The following is a 15016-nucleotide window of genomic DNA, read 5'->3' as shown; positions in this document are numbered from 1 at the left end:
GGTGTAACCGTTGCACTACAGTTTGCTCAATCGCTTTGAGTTATCTAACATCTGACCAGCAAGTTGTTCGCTGGAGTTTGCCTGAATTGGCTAACATTTGGTATGGGCAGTTAAGTATTTTGCTTTTTTGCAGTAAACTTGGCTCCAAGACTTGTGCATGGAGCCGTTACATGGATTGCCATCGCCCTGTTGTGGTGGGAGAGCGATGCCGGTACTGCCTGTATGCTGCAAGGGATGGGCAGTAAGTGGCAAGCTGTTCTAAAGTTTAATTTACTAATTTATAGCCTGAGGAAATGGTGAAACTTTCCTGTTTTAAAAGATCTCCTCTGGCCCCTGCCCTCACCCAGCTCCTGCCTGGCAGCAGCACGGCTGCTGGGTCAGGAAAAGCCTGTTCTGCCCGGAGGCTGCAGTGACTTCAAAATACATATATATATATATGCATTAAATATGTATGTATGCAATATATACACATTAAATATGGATATATGCAATATATATAGGTGCATTAAATGTATTTATTTTTGCTTATGGGCTCTTTCTTGGCTGTAGCCGCTGGCCAGTGGTTGGCAGAAGGCACCACTTTGGCTGCAGAGGGCATTTGGGTATCGAGCTGCACCTGCAGGTAAGGCAGCGGGGCTGGCGGGTAGGGGAGCTGGTCGTTACGCTAATGAGGGGCTTGCTGATGGAAGGGAAGCAGTCCTGGGTTGTGCTTTCCCTCCCCTCTGTCGTTTTTCATGCTCTCATGGGGATGCTCTCTGCCACGGATGAACCAGTACCCAGTAAAAGTCTTTTTTAGCCCATCTCTCTTTTGGACACTTGTTGCATCTTGCTGACGCCAGTCATTTTTTTCCCAGAACTTTAGTTATTTTATTTGAGATGGAATTCCAACTGAAGCCAGTTTAGTCTGAAGGCGTGCCTGCTCGTGACATCCAGCTGTAATTGATAGCCTTTGTAGTTCAGAGACGTTTGTCCTGTTCTCCTTAATGGAAGCTTAATGCACTTATTCTTGGTCCAGCTGTTTGTAAAGGACTTTTTGTTTTCCTCCTGCAGCAGAAAGGAGGGGCACAGACCTGGGAGATTCTTGTAGTGGGGGATTTTGGGAGCAAATCGGGCTCGTTATTTTTGTTCACAACTTGAACACGATTCCTGTTAACCTCCTTTGTGGCCTTGGGTGAGCGTTGCTTCACTGGGGGCTTTTTGCTCTGTGATTCCAGCTGGATTTTGCAGGATCTGTAAGCAAAATACTTTACTTTCATAGGGCTTGGTAGGTTCTAGCTGTGTGTTTTCAAAGGGTCAGCAAGCAGTCTTTATGTCTGACCTATCTTAAAGGATGCTGTACACCTTAATAAGATTTTATGAGACTACTGAAGTGTAAACCAGAGGAAAACGCTCACTTAGTAGGTGTAATTTGTTTGCAATATTGTGACAAATGCACTGATTTGCCAAACAGGGGGATCCTATTTTTCTTGTCCAGTACAGGAGCTAGAAAAGCTGAGTGAGATGTGCAACAGGCAAGACTAGACAATTTGAAGTGTTTCTTTGGTATTGCAGTCCAAGATCTTTTCAGCAGTAATAAAAATTAAGTACCGCTAGACTGCAGCGATGCTGTGCTCCGTCACCTGAGTCTCAATTGGCTTAAGAGGGGAAAATAAAAAATCTCACTGCCGGAAAATTAAATGTAGGAAAAAAAATACACTTTGTGAGCAGCCCTGCCACCTTTTATTATGATTTCTGTGTAATTCCTCCCCAGTGTTCGCACAAAGCCAAGCGGCTGCTGCCTGTAGGGACCAGGGGTGATGTGAGGTCCTAAGCACTGGTTGGGGCTGGGGGTCTCAGACGAGCGGCTGCTGCCTGTAGGGGCCAGTGGTGATGTGAGGTCCTGAGTGCTGGTTGGGACTGGGGGTCTCGGATGGCACTGGGGGCACCCGCTCAGCAGCAGCCCTACTGTTATGGGGCTGCAAAGCCAGGCTTAAAATGCAATATTGATTTTTTTTTTTTTTTTTTTTTTGGTCTCACAGAGTGGTGTGTTGCATGCCAGTTTTGTTCGCTCTGAGGTGTGGAAGTTTTTTATTCTTTTTTAATTTGTTTTTTTTTTGCCCTTCCTTCCAGCTCACTTTTCCTTGTAAATGTTTGCTCAGGGAGGGAACACAGTAAAATTAGCTGCGATGCCCAGAGGGCTGTCATCCTCGTATCAGCCACATTAATTTTGTGGAGTACATCATTTCTACAGGGTGGTTTCTTCCAGTGCAGTTGAATGGATGGAAGTGACTCTTTCCACTTGACAAGTACCATTCCAGTAAGCGCAGGGTGGGACAATCGGATGTGCAGAGAGAGGAAACCTTAGGTGAAGGAGCTCATCTTGATAACTGAGAGCAGGAACGCCCTTATCCCAGTGCCCATCTAGGGAAGGTGGCTGGTGGGATGGGGGTCGCTGTGAGTCATCTCCCAGGATGCTGCCCTGTGGTCCGGCACAGGATGGGCTTCTGCAGCTGATGGTACTGGGATGGACCCCACCAAAACCCCTCCAGCACCAAGCCCAGCATCCTGCGGCTAGCTCAGTCTGTGTCCCTGTGGATAAGCGGATTTCAGCCCCGGCAGCGTGTGCTTTGCTGGAGCTGCTCTGCATTTACCCAGCCTGGCGGGAACAGGAGCCAAAAGGATTTCCTGAAGATAAACAATTCTGGGCCACATGTTAAGGATTTCTCTCCTGACTGGGTGGATTGCACTGAGCCAGTATCCTGGTGTGACTGTGCCTGCAGCCCCAAGGATAAATCTGCTGGTTGCTATAGTATCTGGAGGTGAAAATACTTCAAATGCGGTCTGGGGCGTTTGGGGCTGGTTTTGGCTGTGGAGCAGGGGGTGAAGTAGGTGATTTCTCCCTCTCTTCCCCCTTTTATCTCCTGCTACTTCAGTGGAAGCATTTCTCTGCAGGACAGCAAGGGGAGTGTTAGAAAACCACAGAATTTACTTTTTTGGAGTGGAAAAACTTCACCTGAACCAGCATGAGTGTGCAGCATGGGGCGGCTGGGACCTCAGACCGTGGGTACCCATTGCAGGGGTGAGGGCACCCCGTGATGCTGGTGCAGGGCTGGGTCACCCCCTGATGCTGGTGTGGGGCTTGGCCACCTCCTGCAGCCTGGACCTGCACTTCCATACCTCCAGGCAGCCATTCCGTGGGAAATCCGGCAGCCTCCCTGGGGAAAATCCTGACCTGGGGGGATGTGGGCTGGGTACCAACCCTTGCTCTGGGGTTGCTGCGGGGATGCACACCTTGGCAGGGGGGTCTGCAGCCTCTGCCCCTGGGGGAAAGGGAGGAGACTGCTCTGGGAAATGAGCTTCTTGCTGGCAGCCTGGCTCTGAAATGCTGGGAAAACTTAAAAAGGGGTGAAATGTTTGTAGGTGGCAGAGTTCAGAGTAATGTCTGGTTAAACTGGGATGCATAACATAGTATTTAGGGGCTTTGGTTTTTTTTGTTTCCATAACTGAAGAGCTCAGGCTTTCGGAGGACCAGAAAGCAACAGGAAAACCAACAAATTACAGCTCTGCTGGCTGATGCAAGCATTGACAATTGCAGACTTGGAGATTTTTTTTTTTCCAGTTTGCTCTTACTTTAATTTTTGCCAGGGCAAATCACAGCACTGAGGAGCTTGCTGCCCTGCTAAAATAGCTGCTGATGAGCAGACATATGTGCACAGCTTGAGCCGGGGAAAGGAGGGAGGAAAAGGTTTGAAGATGGGAAGACCTTGTTGTATTTGCTTTGTGACCTCTGCAAAACATTTGTGCTCTTTATTCAAAGTCGTTTTTCTGTTCTTGAGCCTGAAGTGTTCATATGAGCCTGAATTTGGTATGCCAGCAGCATGCTGGTCAAACTTCTCTTTTGAACTGCCAAAAAAAAAAAAAATGCTGTCTGCATTTCAAGATGAGCGGTGGTTTCATAACCCTGGCTGCCAACAGGGCAGGGAAAAAGAGTTGACATTCTGAAAGCTTCCAAAAGTTATGTTTGAACAGGAGCAACAGATTTTCCCCCAGAACAGCAGCACTGAAGTAATGCTATCCTGATCGATATCTTCTGGGTTTGCCTTTCGGCATCATACATGAACCTGACTTTCTGCGAAGCGCCGCTGAACTGAGGCTGTGATTACAGATGATGTGGCGTATTTGCTGGGCAGATGCAGTACTGTGTGATTTGTGAGTAGACTGCCTTCAGATGGAAAAAAGAAAAAACACAACCAACCATACCAAACCCCACACCAAAAAAGCTCTTTTTGGCTGTCACCTCTGTGTGCAGTGCTCCCTGAGCCCGGGAGAGGGCTGGGCCCTCCTGTACATTTTATTATCTGGGGAAAAAAAACACCTGTATTTCCTCCCACCACCCTTCTTAAATCTTTCAAGTAGCCCTTTTCCCTCCCCTCCCTGCCGTGTCTCTGTTTTTGTCGGTGGCTTTGTTGGCTAAGTCAGCTTCTCCAGGAACCTCAGCCTGGCTGGGCTCCGCTGTTCTCCAGCCCATTGTCCTTGGTGAGGTGACCTTCCTGCAAGCCCTTATGGTGATATGGTGAGGCAGTATGTCCTTGGGACAGAGGGGACATGGGGACAGGCTGTGGCAGGGTCCTCTTGTGTCGTTGGATGCACCTTGACTTGCCTTAAGGATGCTGTGATCTGGGTCGATGATAGTCTGCTGGAGCCCATCACCCGCCACTTTTTCATCCCCAGCAGGGGACCAGGGACAAGGTCTGGGCATTGAGCCCCATCGTGTGTTGACCACAGTTTAAAAAAAGTATTTCTCCTTTTCCCATGGCTTCTCTTCTGCTCTTGCCTGTTCTGCTTGGTCTGGGGGCTCTATGGTTACCCCTGCTGTCCCCTTGCCTTGTCTGGAGCCACCTTGCCTTGGGTGGTCTCTCCTTGGTGGTCCTGTTCTCTCTCTGCTTGAAATATCAGTAGCAGCTTCAGCCTCAACATAGAAGGGAGACTGGTTTAAATTTCAACTTTTTGCTTTCCCAACTTACTGGCCTTCCCTCGTCCGCTTGGGGATGAGCAGCAGAGGTCCCCTCCAGTGGGACACGAGCTGGGAGGTGTGCTCACCTTTAGCCCTTCTCTTGGCCTATGGGCTCTGAGGGTTGTTGCAATGCTGATTTTTTTTTTTTTTTTTCCTCTTGCATGTTATCAACCCTTTGCCCCAGGGGAGCAGGGGGGTTGATCCTGATTGCTGGAGTTGTCTCTGTAAATCAGGAGATTGGCCTAAAAATGTCATTTATGAGGGTAAGCATAGTCCCAGCTGCTCAGTTATTAAGGGTTTTCTCAAAGCATCGCTTGTACTTGCGTAGAAATGACTAAGGACAAAGAGTAATAGAAAAATTGGCAAGAAAAATTTCAATTAAAAAATATATTGGTTGGGCAATGAGGTCGGTGTGCTGAACGATGTTCTGATACTACCGGAGAGTTTGGGGAGGTTATGGTAAATTTAGAGAAGCTTTTTAAAATTGTGAATGCGTTTTTTGGGGGCTAAACGAAACAAGAGCTAGAACAGGCTGTTTTGGGAGGTGTTGTTTTTTGCTGTCTTTTTTTGTAAATCAGGTCATCTTCTCTACTACTTTTATGATAAATGGAACAATACAGGAGTCATTAGACTTTAAACGATTCATGAAATCGAAGCCAAGCAATGTGATTTAATCTTTTTTCTGCATATGTTTAATATAAGCTGTGATTTCATTCAAATGTTTGAGCTTTGTGTTTGTACCGTATAATTATCTCTGGTTTTAGCAGATGTCTTTTTTTTAAAAAATGCCTGTGGTTTTCAGTAGATCTGTTTTCTATGAGTTATTGGTGTTTACTTTGTGGCTTGAAGATATCTTCAGCAAACATGAAAGGAGTTTCTTGTGATTAGTTAGTTCTGGTTTAGGTGCTTTCTGCAACTGTAGTAAATCAAATGGTGGGTTTGTGGTTTTTTTTCTTTTTTTCGTGCCACTATTATTTTCTGGAAACAGGGCCAGCAGGTAGCACAGACACTTGTTTTCCATATGGGGGGTATAATTAAACCCTCTGTTTTGCAGCTGCCCTAGAAATAGCCCCCTCAGAGCGGCTCCTCACGAGTCATGGCTGCAGGGCACAGGTTCACCTCTTCTGTTGAACTGGGTCTAACTCCATTAATTTTTTACCCAGGATTGCTAATTTTTACCCAGGTTTGCAACTTTTATCAAGTGCCAGCTGGCTCCTGTACACGATGCCGTGATGGATTCCCAGAAATTTGGGAGGGCGGGTGAAGGGGAGCCTCTCCAGGAGGCAGGCGGGAGCTGTCGTGCTGGGGCAGGAGATGTTTGTGGGAGAAGGGCACAGATGGCGAGGGGAAAGAGGCACGAAGGGAGCCTTGCCCAAACTCAGACGGAGAATTCTGGGGATTGCTCTGGGCTGCAAACATAATTCCTCTGTCTCAATGCAATGCTCCAGTGGCTTTAAGTCATAAATTATGTTGGGTCATTAGTTGCACCCGTGGGCATTTTTTAGCCCTGCTCTGATGCCTTCAAATCGTACCTGTTCTTAACTCCTCAGAGAAAAGTTTATAGCAAAATGCCAAGCCTCAGCTCCCCTTCCATGGGCTCATTGATGTGTGTAGGTGGACTTTTAAATTTGCACAACATAGGAAAATACCTACTATCCCTCCTGCCTTCTTTTCAAAACTGCTGCTTCCAGCAGTAAGTGGGTTTTGTACAAAGTTGAAAGCATAGGAAGGTTGGGTTACATCAAAATGTTTAACAGAAATATGTTCTGTATCTTAATTTCTCCGTGGTGCGAGGAAAGCGGTACCGCAGCAGCAGCGCTTTGCCCTGCTCTGTGTGCCTGCACCGGCGGGGACGATGCGATTATTTATTACTGCAGCCCGGGCGCCTGGTCCTGCCTGAGCTGGGAAGCAAAGACAGATAGCAACCTGTCAGGTCAGAAAGATGTTCCTGGCAGAACAGCCTCACTAGCCTCATTTTTATCTCCTATGATTTGTGTTTGACTCTCTGGCTGTTGTTTTCCAGCCGAGCTCCTTCAGCAGCAATCTGATTTGGATGCCCTGCTGAGGGGTTGGTTAGATGCTGGGGGAGCGGAGCAGGAGCCCCGAACTGAAGCTTGAAACATTGCACAAGAACCCCACATCTCTGGGGCTGCTCTGCTGGGTGGTTGGGGTGTGGTATGGCAGAGCTGGGACTGGGGTCACCTGCCACGATCCTCATGGTGTGGGCTTCCCACCGTGCAGCTCCCGGGACGCGGGCAGCCTGACGCCACTCATCCCTATGGACAGCTCTGGTTCTCCCACTGCTCCTGCAAACACTGCGCCTCGGATGGAGGGAGGTGATAAAGTGCATATGGGGGGAATGTGATTGTTTATTTTCACAAATAATCCTTTTGGCATGCCTGGCTCCGGACAGCAGAGGAAACTCCGGCTTTTGCTTGCCCCAGCTGACTCCTGCCCCGTGGGCTTTATAAAACCCCACTGAGTAATGAGGCAGCTCTTTGAATTGTATCCAAGTAATATTTTCTTTTTTTGCCATCAGAATCAAAATTTTTGATGAAAGGCAGTCAGGAAAAGTTGTCTAAATCCTCTCCCTGCTAATCTGCATATTTTATAATTTTCCCCAAATCCTGGCAGTTACTCCCTAAATCTCCTCTTAAGTCTCCGTTGAGAGCTGTTATTAAGACTTAGCAATCTATTAGCAACCCGGCGAGCCGTCGGAGGTGAGCTTGTCAAAGTGAGAGCTTTTAATTGCCGAGCTCAGCCAACGCCTCTCGCTGCGGGTATCATCACGGTGCATGCTCGCTTTCTGCAAGGTGAAAAAAGTGGAGAGATGCGGTGTGAAGCCTTCCAGCTGCTCGTGTGACACCGTGGGGTTTCATTTAATGGGAAATGAAATGCTGGGAGTGGTGGGAGTCTGGTTAGACCATGGAGCGAGGACTTCTCGGCCGCTGTCCCCATGGAGGGGGTTTCTGTCATCTTTGTAGGAGATGTTTCAAATAAATAACTGAAGGGGAGTTGAGGGCTGAAAGCCCACCTGGGAGTTGGTGATCCCTTGGTGGAAGAGCAGAGGAGCGGGCTGGGTTAGCTGACACACTGCACCCAGGATTTGGCTTCTCTTCTTCACATGCTGGATGCTCCAGGTTTTCTGTGGCTTCCTAGGGACAGTCTTGCAGGGTAAATACTTGTGTGTATTTTTCCAGGAATGTTTTAATCAGAGGTTTGTTGCTTCCGTGCCAGTGCGTGTGTTTCACAAAGCCTCGCCTCGGCTCCTTCCCACCGCCCTTGCTGGTGTCGTGGGCCAGGATCTCCTGTTTCCTCCCAGTGCTGGAGGGGTGCTTGCCAGGCACATGGCTCCAGCTGCTGCCTGGGGACACTGTGCTTCAGGCTCAGGGACAGCCTGTCTCTGCTCCCCGGCACCGCTGTGGTGTGGGTGAATGGCTCTGCCTCTCGCTTCTGGGGCACAGGTTGGCGAGACCCGTGGCTGCCCCCTCCACAATGCAGCAGGTCCATCAGGGAACCTTTTTTGGGTCTGGTTTCCAGTTCAGATGTGCTGTTTGCTGCTGTGGGTGATGGTGAGGCTGGGAGGGTGCTCAGCCCGGGCCGGGGCGGTGCCTTGGGGCAGACCCTGGTTCTGGTGCAGCAAGATCCATTCAGTTGCTGCTGCTCCAGGTACATGGATAGGGCTGGCTTACTTTTTTTTTTTTTTTTCTTTTTTTTTTTCCCCTCTTTGCACTTCCACCAAGCAGCAGTTAGTCCCAGGCCTTGCTGTATTACTTGTTCTCAGAGCACCTTTTCTCCAGCTGAGTTTTGCTTGCAGCTTGCCAAGCAGCTGCCTGCGGCGGGCCCTTCGCACAGCCGGGATGCTCAGCCGGAGCCGGGGCACGCTGAGCCCATGCCGGGCAGCTGACACAGGACAGGGATTTGGCATTTTTGGCACCTACCCTGATGAGGTTTAGAAGCAAACAAGCTCTAGGGTTGAGGGATTAATAAGACTAAGCGGAGTATGAACAACATCCGCCGGTGTTTTAGCAGCCCTGCCGCCTGTTAATGCCCTTGAACCATGAACAGTGACAAATGTCTTCCCTGATCATGTTTTAAAATCCAAAACCTTAACTCTAAGAAAACCTCAGCCTGGCCTAAGAAGACCCTTTTTTCCCCCCCCACTCCATCTTCTTCGTGGGCAATTTAAATTCACTTTATAATATGAAGTTCAACCTTGCAAAATGCTTCCTGGTGCCAGGCGGGTCCCCTCCCTTGGCATCTCTGGCAGGGACACTTTGTTACGTGCAAGGTGGAACCTGGACAGAACAAAAAGCTGATTTTTGAAGTATTGCACAGTTTTGTTTCATTTGAAAATAGACTTCCCTGATCCATCAAGGACCTTGCATGTGCTGGGCAGCTCGGAGCTGGAAGCTGATGGAAGCAGAGCCCAGGGTGTTGTCCTGTCCCCCCGAGAGCTCTCCTGAGGGCTGGGGCACTGGTGGGGACCTGCATGGCCTCTGCCTTGTCACAGGTTTGCAGGGGTTCTTCAATGAAGTTATAGGAAGTTGGGAATTTGATACTTAGGAGTTACATTTAAGGAGAAGAGCACTGTTACTCTCATTATATTCAGATACCTTGTTTACTTTGTGTTATTTTAATATGCTCTCCATGGGATTGGGAGGATCTCTCTTGAATTTTCTGGGTGCTGTGACCTCCCGTGGGAAGCCCGCAAGCACCAGGGCGATGGCTGGGGCTCTGCTCGAGCCCCGTGTTGCTGGTTGCAAGTATCTCTCATGGCTTCGTGCAAGGGATGCTCTCCTCCCAGGGGGTGGATCTGCTTCCCCGCTGGGTTTATTCTTCTGTTATATCCCTCATCTTTCCCCTGGCTGCCGTGGAGCAGAGGGATTATAATTCATTTAGGACATCTCGTTCTGCTTTAAAATAAACCCCAGCAAGACAAGCTGGTGTCCCCAGCACCCTGCCTGTCTTTTTGAGGAGTTTGTGGTGTGAAACTGTCCGCTTTGTTATTTATGGTTTTATCTGAGATTTTAAAAGAAAAGTATACCTTTTTTCTTTTTAAGCTAAATCCCAAGTCTACGTGCACCAGTGAGACATTTTGGGTGGGTTTGAGGGTTTGAGTGAGTGCAAAGGAGGGTGCAGTTTCCACCATCCTCCGTGGGGGCCTGGGGTAAAGCCTGGAGCTGCTGTAGAAACCCAAGGCTGAAGGGACCAGAAGGATGTGTAGAAAAGAAATTATATTCTTAATGACTTGAAGTGCTTGATAAAGATATATTCTCCTTCAAGAAGGAAAAATTGTCTGTCAGATGGGCACAGGCTGCAAGTACAGGCAGCAACCATCCTGCATTGGGCAGGAGTGTGGTGTACGGGAGCAGTGACCTGTCACCTGTCCTGTGGGGTGACAGCTGTGGGGTGAGCTGTGGGCATCCTTTTCATTCTCTATTCTTTTGCTGGGTCAGAGAAGTGAATGTTTGAGGTTCCCTCTGCCTTATTTCCCATGAACAGCAGGGTACATTCAGCAGCTGGAAGCTATAAATACAGACATTTGAATTCTTTTGAGCTAAAAGCTAATTTTTTTTCCCTTTCCTGGTTGCCCCGACAGTGTGCTGGGGAAGAGAAGCGGGTCGGTACGCGCACCGTGGTGGTGGGGCACCGGCCGGTTTTGGAAACAGATGCGTACGTGGCACAGAAGTTCTGCGACAACAGGATCGTCTCCTCCAAGGTGAGCTTGCTCCGCTCCTGCGGGTGCATTCCCTGCTCATGTGTTCACCCTGGCTTTATTTGATGGTTGTTTTTGAAATTGAGGAACTCTGAATTCCTCAAAGATGGATGTAAAAGTCCCTTTGCAAGCGGAGCAGCCTGGTACACACCTTCCACCACAGCTCCTGTCTCTCTGAGACTTTTTTTCTTCCTGACATTCCCAGTGGGGGTGCGTACAGGTTCCTTTCTTCTGGGCTGGGTGAGAGCAAAGCACATGGACACACTGGTTTTGTGGGGTTTTTTGGATAAGGTGATTGATGTGGGGTTTTTTATGTTTTCGGGTATTTCCATTGTGAGGAAAGGACAGTTAAGTGTAATACAGCACAAAATGACAGCAACTCAGATTTGCAAAAGGAGGTGGGGATTATTTTATAAATAGACAGAAAAATACAATTCCGCTTTTTTTTTTTTTAATTCTGTGGGGTTTTTTCTCCTCTTGAGATAAGACGAAAATAACCATGCTCTGTTTATCCCTTTGGATGAAAGAGGAAACATTCATACGGTATTAATGCAGCTTTTGTTTATGGTGGAAAACTGTGATGACACCCGTCTGCCTTCTGCTTAGCTTTTTTTCCGTTACATTCATGAAGCTGTTTCAAAAGGTTTGAAGCCAATTCAAGTAAAATATCAAACAAGTGGCATCCCATATTGTCAACACAGCTGCATACATGTGATGTTGCTTAGGATTCATGGTGCTCAGCATACAGTGAGGCTTCAGTTTCACTGTACTTGAGCCGTAAGGGGGGTTTTTCCCTCTCCTTTCTTTTTTATACAGCTTGGATCTTTTTTGTTTTCATGTCTCTGAGCTGCCTGAGTTTATATTGGGGAAAAGTTTTAAGTCTAATCATGTTTAATTCGTTAGCATTCCCACTGATGCTTCCCTGGGTCCTTCAGAGAGGACACCTTCCCTTGTTTCAGTTCCCTCTCAGGGGTTGTTTTAGCGCTAATTTTAATTATTCCCTTTTTTATTTTTGAAAGTTGTGTCCTTGCTCTTTTTTTTTTTCCATTTATATTTGCTAGGCATGGAGTCTTCTTACCTGACCAGTCTCTTTTTATAATTACGTGGACATTGGACTTGCAAATTGGCTCCTTATTATTCTTTGTTTATTTGAGGCAGACTGAAAGTTCAAATATTAGACCCATTATTTTGCATGTTGTTCTTAAATTCTACGTTTTCCAAAGCAGATGATTCAGCAGCCTTCTTCAAATGGTAATGAAGCACAACCTAATAACAGATTTGTATGGGCAACATGGCTTTTTTTTTTTTTTTTTAACAGAAGAATGACTCTAAGTTGTTTTTTGGAATTTGTTTGGAAAAAGAAATCTCTGCGCTGTGCATTACCTCTTTGTGAGATCACGTCTCTACAAATGTTTGCTGAAACAGATCCTGTTGTTTTTATCTTCTTTTACCTTTCTTCATTTCCAACCATGTGGTTTGGGTTATTTTGACAAAAGAGAAATAGTTGCCTACTTTAAAGCAAACAAACAAAAAACCCCAGGTGAGTGAGGGACACTTCCAGCTGTGTAATGAACCGGCGGAGAGCTGGAGCAGGTCAGTGGCATCTAGGCATCCAGCTGCGTTACGTTCCCAGTTTTAAAGCAGGGACCTGGAGCACGCCAGGGCTGCTCCGACAGCTCGCCAGGTTAAAGGGAAATCTCCTTTCCGATTTTGTGCAGATACTTCCCATTTTGTAGCTGCAGTCCCCAGGCAGCCCCGTGCCTGGGTCTGTGTGTGAGCCCCCCTCTCTCCCCGCAGTACACCCTCTGGAACTTCCTCCCGAAGAACCTTTTTGAGCAGTTTAGAAGAATTGCCAACTTCTACTTCCTCATCATCTTCCTCGTGCAGGTAAGAACTCTGATGCCAAGGGTGGGTTTGATTTATGTACTCATGGTAGCACAGCTTGAACGGGAATTGGGGTTCAAAAGTGACTCTTGGTGTTTGGTTTTTTTTTTATGGGAAGCTGTGTTATAGTTCTGGCACCCCATCCAAGGTAGTATAATAATTAAAATATTTGGGCTTGTCTGAGATGGTGTTTGAATGACTGAAACAATTTAAAACTCATCTTAACTCTTTTAACCATTAAGATCAGTCAACCAGTGAAAATACGTTTGATAGTACAGAACTAAGATCTATTTTTTATCACCTTTATTACTTCTGCTGCATAACTGTATTTTCCCATGTTATATGATATTTCTATATCTTGGTTATAGTGAGTTTCAAGGCAAGCAGGAGAGAGGCTGTACTCAGTAAAATTCAGAAAATGCATGAAACATGAAGCTTCAGGAAGCTGCTCTACACAGACAAAATAGCAACTTTGATACAGGGACAAACATTTTCTGCTCTGCTTTGTGGCTTTGGTTAAGGGGCAAAGCCTGAGCAAACCTGAATACTCATTCTCTGTTCTGCCAGCCAAGAAGAAAAGCGGGCTGTCTGGATGCACTGGGAGGAAGGCAGTTTGGGAGAATCACCGCTGTGGATTTGTTCACCTTTAAGTCCTGTACTCGGGTCTGGGGCTCAGCAGACGACCTGCTCTAGGGCTGAAAATAGGCACCAAAAACTGCACCCCAGGAAATTCAGTGTCACCATGCAGCTACAGCACACAGCCTGCTGTTAGATGACTTCTCTGGGGTTTTGGTGGTTCAGATCTGGGGTATCTCACTCTTCTAGGCTGCATGGTCAAAAGATGAGTGCTTAAAATGTTTTATCCTTACAGTGAAGAGTTATGGTTTATAGTCATTTCGGTGGCTGCCACAGAAAAGGGGGATCCCAAGAAAACAGCTGAGCGTGGCTCCTCCTGGCAGCGTTACATGGGAAGCCAGTTCACATCACACATCAGCTGGCTCTTCACCACTTGGTTTCACTGGCAGTGCTCCATTTTTGTCAGAATGGATTTGTAATTTGCCTTGAACTGATGCCCCAGAGTCAGGATGTCCTTTTTGTGTAGTTGGCCATTTAGGGACGTGGTATTGCATTTTAGCTGTCGACCCTCTGGCCATGAGGAACGTGGGATGTTCTTGATTCTACTTACAGAACTGGTTGCACTGTAGCTGCTTACCCATTTTAGGCACAGGGGGAGGCAGATGAGAGGAGAGCCTTGCTATTCCTCCTTATTTTTATTCTGTGATCTGTGATGACCTCTAAAATAAGGAAGCAACCCTCATGAGAGGAAAAAATAAACCCCACAGAACAAAACCCAACCTGACAGCACTAATGTACTCGCTGCCCTATAGAGTAACCGACTGCCCCCAGGCGCTCGTTGTTCTGGAGATGTCACTTGCTTTAAAAAAGCACTCAGGGCAACTCCATTCATTTAAAATAGTCAGGGTTATACCTTGATAAATGGCATCTGGAGCTGAAATGTTGGGGCTTATCTTCAAAATAAATTAATAGAATTGTCTTACGTGCTGCATTCGGAGCGAAATATTGCTGGACTTGGGGAATTGCTGGTGCATCTGCTCTGCGTGCTGCTGAAACCCTTATCAAAATGTCTTACTCTGAGACTCCAAATTCGGTTATTGTTTTAGAGAGAGGAAGAGAAGGTACATTCATTAAACATAAACCACTGATTAGTGCACAAACAGGGAGACATGTAGCTGTTTCTTTGGTTCATCTATTGCAACACTGAAAGGAAACTGCAGGTAACCTGGTGGAAATGGCTGGCCTGGGGTAAGCGTAGTCCAGGTGTAGACAGGCCAAGCTGATGGCAGCAAGCTAATTTAGGAGGTGCCAGGAGTGAAAAATGTCCCTTGTGATTGATGGGCTGTGGTCTTCAGTCTCCTGAACAATGAGTGGTGAAGAAACTGATAAGCAACAGGAGGATTTTGTCACTTTTAAGTGGATCCAAATTAAGCTGTTGAAGTCCTAAACCAGCTCAAAAATAGCTTCAAAGGAGTCTGCCTTTGGTGTTCTGGCACGTTGCTCGTTTTTTTTTCATTCCACCAGCCGGGAAAGGGAAGAGCAGTGTCCAGCCACGGGATGCGCAGGGAGTGTGATCTCCAAACGCACAAAGGAGTTATTCTGGGGACTTCATCTAATATTTGTGTTCATACATCTATAACACTGCATTTGTGTGGACAAATATAATTTGTTTAAACAAATACAACTGCATCTTGCCTAATCCAGTGACGTCTCCCCCTGGGCAGCAGGAGGTCTTCTCCCCCTTGTCCTTCTCGGCTGAAAGCCAAAGTTCCTCTTGTATTTCCAAGGTCTGTCCTATTTTTGCAAGATAACTTTTGGCTGAGTGGCCTAAACATCAATGATGC

The 15016-nt window shown here is 47.1% G+C and overlaps 1 protein-coding gene across 1 annotated transcript in view; it reads left to right on the top strand.

The window, feature by feature from the left end:
* Positions 1 to 10560: 10560 nt before the first annotated feature.
* The window catches only part of ATP11C (ATPase, class VI, type 11C), a gene marked incomplete at its 5' end in the record, with an annotated part of 36341 nt that continues 31885 nt past the window's right edge, over positions 10561 to 15016 (top strand). Inside the window, 2 exons of the mRNA XM_010081092.1 lie at positions 10561 to 10715; positions 12510 to 12599. Coding sequence (XP_010079394.1) covers positions 10561 to 10715; positions 12510 to 12599 — 245 coding nt within the window. The remainder of the gene's footprint in view (positions 10716 to 12509; positions 12600 to 15016) is intronic.

Source organism: Pterocles gutturalis, unplaced genomic scaffold (genome assembly GCF_000699245.1).
Source record: "Pterocles gutturalis isolate BGI_N339 unplaced genomic scaffold, ASM69924v1 scaffold7109, whole genome shotgun sequence".
Lineage (NCBI taxonomy): Eukaryota > Metazoa > Chordata > Aves > Pterocliformes > Pteroclidae > Pterocles > Pterocles gutturalis.
Note: the sequence above shows the minus strand (reverse complement) of the source record. Positions and strands in the feature narration are given on the sequence as shown.